The sequence below is a fragment of the Festucalex cinctus genome, chromosome 21 (assembly GCF_051991245.1).
Source record: "Festucalex cinctus isolate MCC-2025b chromosome 21, RoL_Fcin_1.0, whole genome shotgun sequence".
In the NCBI taxonomy this organism is placed as follows: Eukaryota; Metazoa; Chordata; class Actinopteri; order Syngnathiformes; family Syngnathidae; genus Festucalex; species Festucalex cinctus.
In genome coordinates this window covers 10,252,167-10,262,228 of record NC_135431.1, presented here as the reverse complement: position 1 = coordinate 10,262,228, position 10,062 = coordinate 10,252,167, and the positions used below count along the sequence as shown (strand labels likewise).

Genomic DNA, 10,062 nt, shown 5'->3' with positions numbered 1-10,062 from the left:
GGGATGGATAGTCCTTTCTTTTAAATTATATTTCATTGTTGTTGTTGTTTTTTGGGGCAGGCAATTTTATGTATCCAAAGTAGTAGTGGTATCAGTACTTGGTATCAGACTACTCAATAATTCACAACTCATAACGGTCTGAAAAAAAAGTGGTATTGAACATCCCTAAAAATATATATATATATATATATATATATATATATATATATATATATATATATATATATATATATATATATATATATATATATATATATATATATATATATATATATATATATATATTAGAGCTGTCAAACGATTACATTTTTAATCAGATTAATCACATCTTAAAATTTTGATTAATCATGATTAATCGCTTAATTAAAAAGGCTTTTTATCAACATTTTTTGCCCACCAAATTTAAAATGCACCTCTTATGTGTTAAAATGCACCTCTTATGTGTTAATTTTTTTTCGGCATTTAATGTTAAGAGGACGTCTCATCCTCCTCTTTTTCTAATCAGTTAATTACTTGCATAATTTAAAGTGGGAAAAAAATGACCCCAATAGTTTGACATGAACAAATATTCTGAATGTCACACGCAAACAATTATTCAATTTTTCACTTTAATGCATGTTATGTTTATTGTTCAAACACAACCTGTACTACCTTTAACGTAGCCATCCGCTGTCAATCTAAAGGATCATTTGAAGTCAAAATGAATAGTGCGATTAATCTGCGTTAATACATGATTAATGCGATTTTTTTTTGATTAATTAATTGGTTAACGCTTTAACTTTGACAGCATTAATATATATATATATATATATATATATATATATATATATATATATATATATATATATATATATATATATACATACAATTTTGTTTTGCAATTATAATTCTATGAAATTAAATTTAAAAACGTATATAGCCCTTTCTACATCATATGGCGCTTGTGTCTATGTCTTTTAAAACAGCATGCAACATTAACATCTCAACATTTAAAAAAAATTACTCTTGTATCAATAATTACTGTACTGTATTCTGGTACCCGCGACCCTTGTGAGGAATAAGCAGTCAAGAAAATGGATGGATGGATGTATTCGGGTTGTCGGATAACGCGATTGCATTACTGTGGCAATCTTTATTCCTGCGGACAGGGGGCGCTCTAGATTTTCCCTCATACCCAAGCAGAGGGAGCGTCTCCTCTTGACAGTGCTCGTTGGTGGCCGTATGGTCGGGAAGCTTCTAGCGTGTCTCCTGTGCCAATTTTTTTTTAGTGTCTTAAGTTTGTTCTTCGTGTTCCAGAGAGCCATATCAAAATATCCACTTCGGGCACTGGGGCAATTTTATTTCTTACGCAATTCCCGAAAACTGTCGTCCAGAATGGCTTTTCAGTATCCCACCGCTTATCGTGACGATGCAGTTGTAAGTAGTTGTGTTAGCACGATTAGGCTTAGCATGCTAATCAGCCGGGCTGCTGTCATTGTGCCGTATCATTCATTGAGGAGAACGGCTTCTTTTGTTAGCATGCTAGTTAGCTTAACAGGGTTAGCGACGCTGACTCCCACTGCTTTCGTTGTCATTTCAGGAATTTCAGGTTAATTATAAGTATGTGATCACGTTAAATTCTGAGTAGAGGTGTTTGTGTTTCCTAGATGGATGATTATCATGGCTACAAAATACCAGATCCATACAGCTGGCTGGAGGACCCCGACAGTGAAAAGACACAGGTAGTAAACCAAGATTGTTTCAAAAGCAAATCTATCACTGTTCTGTCTAGTTACATTTCATGGAATGCTCGAATATCATACACAGGACTGTTGAACCTGGTTACATACATTTTGATTTCACAGGTGTTTGTCAGTGCTCAGAATCAGCTCACGTTGCCGTTTTTGGAGCGCTGCGAGGTGCGGGATCTATTCAAGGAGCGCATGACTGAGCTGTATGACTACCCCAAGTATAGCTGTCCCTTCAAAAGGGGAAACAGGTCAGGCAGGCAACAAAAGAAACCAATCATTGCAAATTCTTGGTTAGTTTATTATAACCATAGTTTTTTGTTCTGATGTCCGTTCGTCGTCATCTCCAGGTACTTTCACTTCTACAACACTGGCCTCCAGAACCAGAGTGTGATGTATGTGCAGGAGAGCCTCGATGCAGATCCTACCGTCTTTTTGGATCCCAACACGTTTTCTGACGATGGGACAGTTGCCTTGCGAGGTAACGACCAAGACATCATTTCTTGACATCAAATTCTTAGCAGGCAAATGAATAAATTGTTTTGCCTCTTCTTTAAGGCTACGCGTTCTCAGAAGATGGAGAGTACTTTGCGTACGGCACTAGCGCCAGCGGCTCAGACTGGGTGGAGATGCATTTCTTGCGGGTGGAAGGTGCCGTGCAACTGGAGGACCATCTGGAGCGGGTCAAGTTTAGCTGCATGTCGTGGACCCATGACGGGAAGGGGCTTTTCTACAACTCTTACCCTGAGCAAGAGGGCAAGAGCGATGGTGAGGTCAAGATGCATCCTGAAAAGAAAAAAAAAAATCTAGCTATAAAATGCTCTTTTTTTTTTTTTGCTTCTATAGTGGATTCAACTTTCGTAAACATTGTGCCTTTATGGACTATTGACTAATTCATGCTATTGAAAATAAATACTGTATGTTCTCTTCCAGGCACTGAGACCTCTACTAACTTGGACCAGAAACTATTCTACCATGTTTTGGGAACCCTGCAGTCTGAGGACGTGCTGTGCGCTGAGTTTCCCGATCACCCCAAGTGGATGAGTGGAGCCGAGGTCATTTCTCGCCCCCCAAATAAGGCTGATTATTTTTTTATTTTTTTTATTTAATTAATTCCACTCACTGAGAGGTGACGAATGTAACTAGGTTTCAGATGATGGCCGCTACGTGCTGCTGTCCATCAGGGAAGGTTGTGATCCCGTCAACAGATTGTGGTATTGTGACCTCAAGAAGACCCCTCAGGGCATTACAGGTTTGTCTTATATTTGGAAATATCTGTATTATCTATAAATTCAAAAGAGTCAAATGAGAAACTGTTTACGTCAGTAGTTGACTGTGTGATGTATTCTTACGGCACACTCATCCTAATCCAGGACTTTTGCCATGGGTGAAGCTCATCGACAACTTTGACGCCGAGTACGAGTACGTAACCAACGAGGGCACGGTGTTCACGTTCAAGACCAACCTGGACGCCCCACGTTACCGCCTCATCAACATCGACTTCGCCTCGCCGGCGCAGAGCGACTGGGCGGAGCTCATCCCTCAGCATGACAAAGACGTCATCGGTGAGCAGCGGCGCCGGCACGCTTTAATCCTCAGCATCAGTTTGTTTGCTTCACGTCACACCTGTTGCACTGTTTTCCGTTGCCAGTATTCGCCACCTGCACGTACTCCAGCTACCTGTTCGTGTGCTTCCTCCACGACGTGAAGAACGTCTTGAAAATGTATCGTCTCAGTTCCGGGGAGGAGCTCAGGACTTTTCCTCTGGATGTCGGCTCTGTGGTCGGATTCACAGGAAGGAAACGCGACTCAGAGATCTTTTACTATTTTACCTCCTTCCTCTCGCCAGGTAAAATTGAACTCTGAAGGTATGTGTGGCTTATGGGGTATTTATCAAATTTTGTGTTTTATTATTTAAGAAATATAAATGTGCTTTTAACAAGATTTCATTGACGGTGGGAAAATTTTCTGTTTAGGCATAAAACTGTGTGCCCTTACGAGTACTCAAATCTTGTTAGTCACAGCTGCCACTACCAAGTACTGATACCACAAATACTTTTGATTTAAGAAATGTTCCACAAAAAAACAATGATAGATCATTTTAAAGAAAGACCTAAAAAAGAAAGACCAGAAATGTATGGCAAATTAAAAATTTTCTAATTTCTAGTTTCTGATCATAATACGTACACAAGAATACCGTTACCTTTAAATAAGGCCGGGTATTGGCTAGGGATGTAACGATAACGGTAATATCGTGATATTGCTATATTAAAACTGCCACAATATCGTTGTCGTGTCACGATATCAAAAGCAGCACCTTTACGAAAAAAAGTCAGGTTGATTTCCATTTGTGCAGTTCTAGCACCCACTGGTGGCTAGTTTTTGTACAGTTTAATTTTCATAAGGGATGTTTTGGCCCTTCTATGTTTTAAAATCCATGCTAATCGTCAGATGAAGGGGTACGTAATATGATTGTGAACCGAGTCAATGTGTGCAGGAAGTTAATGTATGCGTGCATTCTCAATTAAGTGCCTCAATATTAGGATATTAGAGACTATAAGTTGTTTATATGAATTGCTTTTATGTGCAAAAGCACAATATTGTGCTTTTTTTTTTTTTTTTTACAATATTGTGACCTTGGTTTTAATATTGCCAACCTCCACACAATATTGTGATAATTATTATATAGTGAGCTTCATATCGTGATGTTTGGATATCGTTACATCCCTAGTATCAGCCTGCTTCTGATACCTGGTATCGGCCCTCGCCCATCACAAGTCAAAACTAACCAAAAAATATTGAAACATACTGTCAAGACCATCCTTAATCTAGACAAACTTGCTAGGGAAGAGCAAAGTACCCATACCAGATATCGCTATCAGGCTGATATCGGTCTTAATTGTAGGTATCGACTAATCATGGAGGCTGCCAATACCAACCACCAATACTTATAGTATTTGGCACTGTATTTGGGTTGTTTGACACGTAAGGAAATCATCTGCATCAGAAAGAAAGGATTTATTTCCAATGTTTTTTGCCATTGTGTTAAAGGAAATTTTAAAGTAGTATCAGTAACATTGAAATCGAACATTGTTAGATTTTGTTCTATCACTTATTCCATCAACCAGCCATCATTTATCACTGCGACTTGACCAAGGAGCCTCTCCACCCTCACATCTTCAGAGAGGTCACAGTCAAAGGCTTTGACCCGTCTGACTACCAGACCACTCAGGTAACATCAATAAAAACCACATCGCCGCCGCCTTCATCGTTCCCGTTTCTCCATCGCCCGCCGATTTTTTTGTCCAGGTCTTCTACGCCTCCAAGGACGGCACCCAAATCCCCATGTTCATCGTTCACAAGAAGGGCATCAAGCTGGACGGCTCCCACCCGGGCTTCCTCTACGGCTACGGCGGCTTCAACATCTCCATCACGCCGAGCTACAGCGTCTCGCGGCTCATCTTCGTGCGACACCTGGGCGGCGTCCTGGCCGTCGCCAACATCCGGGGAGGAGGGGAGTACGGCGAGACCTGGCACAAAGGTGAGGAGGAGAGTTGAAATGACACTTGAAGGTTCTTGTAAAAAAAAAAAAAAAATGGATGAACAGAAATGAGTGTGTTTGCATTTCTTCTTTTTAGCGGGCATGCTAGCCAACAAGCAAAACTGCTTCACAGACTTCCAATGTGCAGCCGAGTACCTCATCAAAGAGGGGTACACCTCTCCGTCCAAGCTCACCATTAACGGAGGCTCAAACGGCGGCCTGCTCGTAGGTAGGCGTCATCCGGAGGTGCTAACAAAACAACTTCCTCCCTTTCGCCGTCCGTGACGCGTTTTACCTCCCGCGCAGCGGCGTGCGTCAACCAGCGGCCCGAGCTGTTCGGCTGCGCTGTCGCTCAGGTGGGCGTCATGGACATGCTCAAATTCCACAAATTCACCATCGGCCACGCCTGGACTACCGACTTCGGCTGCTCGGAAGAAAAAGAGCAGTTTGAGTGGCTTATCAAGTGAGTGAAACGCATTGTTTTCAGATTTTGTTGCCATGGTTACTTAGAGTAGTTTCGATGTCTTTACATCTAGAGTAAAAGTGTTTTTAATAGACAAAATATAAAATGCAGATTACATATTGATTCGAAAAATGCTTAGCAGTATCGAGAAACCAAATACAGTAACGTTAGTGAACAGCGCCTCCACTGGTTGTAGCTAAGTAGTGCACAAGACGCACTTGTTTTGTATATATAAATGTATTTAAGTCAAACTCAGAACGTAGAAGGCTTTATAGTTTTGTGCTTTTTTTTTAATGGTCACATAATTGTTTTTTTTTCCAAGTTATTTCATTATGAATTATTTTTTATCATCAGTCTTCCCTTGGGAAATATGCCACTACTACCATGTAATCAAATCAAAGTCCATTTTGAGCACACATTCAGAGGGGAAGTCACCCTAAACATTTTCTAAATGTTTTATGCAGTCTAAAAAATAGCATTCGTAGTAATATTGCATTTGTGGAACTTGAACTAAGCAGCAAACTACACCTGTTTTTATCCATCTTAGTTGGCGGCCATTTTGCCACCTGCTGTCGACTGAAAATGACATCACAGTTGCACAGGCCTTAAAGGGATACTCATTTGACTCACTGAGCCATTTTCAACAGTAAGAATTTGTCTAAAATGAATGTGATTACTTAATTATTTTTTATGAGCAATTAATACCTTTAAAAATTAATTTCGCCATTCATGTTGACTGAAGATGACATCACCCATGCTGAGGAAGTAGGTAACAACCAATCATTGCTCAGTTTGCTGACAAAACGCAGAAAACAGGTGAGCTGTGATTGGTTGTTGGTACTCGTTACCTAGTTCCTCAGTACAACTGATGTGTGTTTTTCAAGGTATTAATTGAAAAATAATGTTAGCAAATTAATTCTAGGCAAAATATTAACTGTTTACCGCTGAAAATGGCTCAATGAATCAAGTATCTCTTTAAAGGGACACTTTACTTATTTAGCCATTTTTGGCAGTCAAGCATTAACTCATTCACTGCCATTGACGGAAAAAGACGTCAAATCATGCATTTTTTTTTCTGGTCTGGCAATGATTGTGTTAATATTTTGCCATAATAAATGTGGAATTTTCATTATTTTTCACGTACAATTAGTACCTTTAAAAACACATTTTGCAACTTGCTGTCGACTGAAAATGACCACAAGGGCTCAGGTAACCAATCACAGCTCAGCTTGTGAATGTCACATGACCAAACTTAGAAAACAGGTGAGCAGTGATTGGTTATATGCGCCTTTGTGATGTCATTTTCAGTCGACAGCAAGTTGCAAAATGTGTTTTTAAAGGTACTAATTGTATATGAAAAATAATGAAAGTATCAAATTAATTATAGACAAAATATTAACTTTTTATTGCTATAATGGGCTAAATAAGTGAGGTATCCCTTTAAGTAACAACCAATCACGGCTCAGCTTTCTAATGTCACATGACTAAACTTCGAAAACAAGTGAGGCGTGATTGGCCGTTAACTGAGCGGCTGTGACGTCGCGTTCCGTCGACAGCAAGTGGCATAATGGCCGCCCCGAGATGAAGAGAAACAGGTGGAGTTGGTTGCTTTATTCATATTTCACAAACCTTGCTTTAGACTCGTGGGGGCACATAGAATATATAAAGAAACTGTTGTGATTTTTGCCCTTCGGCTGAAGGCGAAATTCAGCTGTAAAGTGCAATTTAAGGTTCATCATGACATTTCACCAATTTATTTGACGTACGTGAAGAGGAAAGAGGCAACTAACGTTCATGTGTTTCCCCACACCTCTCGGAATATGTGTCTCGTCCCCCCCGCCCCGCCAGATACTCCCCCCTCCACAACATCAGAGTCCCGGAGGACAACGGGGTCCAGTACCCCGCCGTCCTCCTGCTGACGGGCGACCACGACGACCGGGTGGTGCCCCTCCACTCGCTCAAATACATCGCCACCCTGCAGCACATGGTGGGCCGCAGCGGCAAGCAGTCCAACCCCCTCTTCATCCTCGTGGACACAAAATCGGGCCACGGCGCCGGCAAGCCCACCAGCAAGGTCATCCAGGAGGTGGCCGACACCTACGCCTTCATCGCTCGCTGTCTCGAAATCTCCTGGGTCAAATAAACGGACGTCAGCTGTCAAGCATGCGTGTTGCGTGCGTACGTGACCCCGCCTGCTCCCTCCCTCCTCGGAGAACTCCAGCTGCACTCATCGGAAGAACCGCAAGCTTAATAATGTGCAAAGGCCATAAGAGGGGGCGGGGTTACTGTCATCGGCCAATCAGCCGCTGTCATGAGGCTCAAGTGGCAACCCTTTCACGTGGTGGATACGCCGGCTACATATTAATTTATTGTTGATATCTCAACTTGCACATTTGTCATGAGGCTGCACCGTTCAAATGATTTTGTGTGTGCGTGCGTGCGTGCGTGCGTGAGATTCCCCACAAATTCACTGATTTCTACCTCTTGTCACCATTTGAAAGGGCGCAAATCACAATAAACATCTTTTTTTAAGCAGTGATTCATCTGCTGGGTGGTTCTTTTCCAAATGTTTACATTCGTGATGGACAAATGAAGCGTCATGAAACACGTGATATTTTTTCAAGTCCTTTAGATGGCACTCTCGCATTTATCTTTAAAACAAGAGCACCATCTAGAGCAGTGAAAAAAAAAATCACAAGTGCTTCATAAAGCTTCATTTTGGCATCATGAGTAGAAATCAATCAATCGGTGTGATTAAAAAATGCTTTAAACAATTTAATTTAAAAAAAAATACTGAAGCAAAATTGTTTGAATGGCTTATTTAAGTTATTTGTCCCAAACTTTGTTTTAAAAAAAAAAAGGAACATTTTCATACTTGCATACAAAAATGAATTCCAAAGCTTATATTGTATTTTCAAACTTTTGGTGTCGGAAGTTGTTCATACATTTTAACGTAACCTGAAAATCATAAATATCACGGTCTGCATCGTAGTCATGGTTACCCTTGGGCAGTTAATAAAATAAAATTTTCAGAACGGTGTAACTGCCAAAAATGTTTTGATACGAATCTTGGATTTAAGTTAAAGATTTGAGTCGTGGAACCAAATGCAAAAAACAAAAACAAATATTTTGCTTATGTTTTGTTTAAATGGGAACAGATTAAAGAACATTTCAAATAAAACTTAAAAAAATAAAGTTATATTTTCTCTTTAGGTAAGTGCAACATTTTTCATTTTAGCAAATTAACAATGCAGACAAATGCAACGTGAGCAGTTTGATGCCCTTGACACTGATTATAGATGTTACTTGTGCTTTTTATTTTTTTGCCATCTCCTTTTATTTTTTTTTAATGTACCTTGATTATTAAAGCTGCACCCGTCCAACTCCTATACCTGACAAGCGTCGCATGTAAACTGGCCACTTATAATTTGAAATTAAATCGTATACTTTAAAAAACAAACAAAAAGAGTCACCTGTTTGGCAATTATACATTTGACAGTTATGACCACCACTGGCCTCGAGGTGGCGCCTTGGAGCACAGAATCGAAATGAGGGAGCGAATTAAGCTTCTGTTGCGGCATCAGTTAGCAGGATGTGTGGTCTATAATGATGTCATGTACTTTTATTTATTGACGCTACTGCGTGTAATCAACTGATTTATTTAGAATACGAAATAGTAGGACTTCTATGCAAGTTTAATCCGGCCAACCATAAAAAAAAGTTTCAGTATCACGTATATTGTACATAAAACAAATACATGACGTTTACATTTATTACGGTTTTACTTGGTTATCACGTATGATGAAGCCGTGTGCCACCAAAGGGGGCGCTATGTCGTTTAATTCCACCTCAATGTACAAAATGTGTAAAAGTGTGAATGCAAAACAATGTAATCACACACTGAGTTACACTTTGTGGGAAAAACTATAAAACATGGTTCTACTTGAATGCGTGAGCAAAATTAGTAGTGAAGCCCAGAAAAAAAAAAAAAAAAAAAAGAGGAGAGGAGTGTGCTGTGAGGAACTTTTGGGGCAACATATTTTGCACCTAGTTATTTCCTTTTAAGTGACTCTGTCATTGTTGAAACATTTGTCAAACTTAAAAATGTGCAATAAAAGCCAGGACGTGTTTATTGAATCCAAACCACCTTTTCAAGAAGAAAAAACAATCTTAACAAATGACGCTGCTGTGGTGAACCGTTGCTCATCTTACGTTCCAATGTGACGATTAAATATTAATGCATGGAAAATGTGTTTAATTGCAGACGGCCAGCACAATGCAAAACGCGGCCTGAACGTCCAAGCGAATTCGTGCACTTTTAATTCGCGTCG

The 10,062-nt window shown here is 40.0% G+C and overlaps 1 protein-coding gene across 1 annotated transcript; it reads left to right on the top strand.

Annotated features, from left to right (window-relative positions):
- The first annotated feature begins 1,191 nt into the window (after positions 1-1,191).
- On the top strand, positions 1,192-8,270 carry prep (prolyl endopeptidase). The gene is made up of 14 exons (XM_077511150.1): positions 1,192-1,416; positions 1,647-1,721; positions 1,845-1,978; positions 2,078-2,208; positions 2,286-2,495; positions 2,661-2,782; positions 2,874-2,979; positions 3,101-3,292; positions 3,379-3,576; positions 4,856-4,959; positions 5,037-5,268; positions 5,366-5,497; positions 5,575-5,731; positions 7,580-8,270. The coding sequence occupies exons 1-14, from the start codon at positions 1,222-1,224 to the stop codon at positions 7,872-7,874; spliced, it is 2,283 nt and encodes a 760-aa protein (XP_077367276.1). The 5' UTR covers positions 1,192-1,221; the 3' UTR covers positions 7,875-8,270.
- The last annotated feature ends 1,792 nt before the right edge of the window (positions 8,271-10,062 follow it).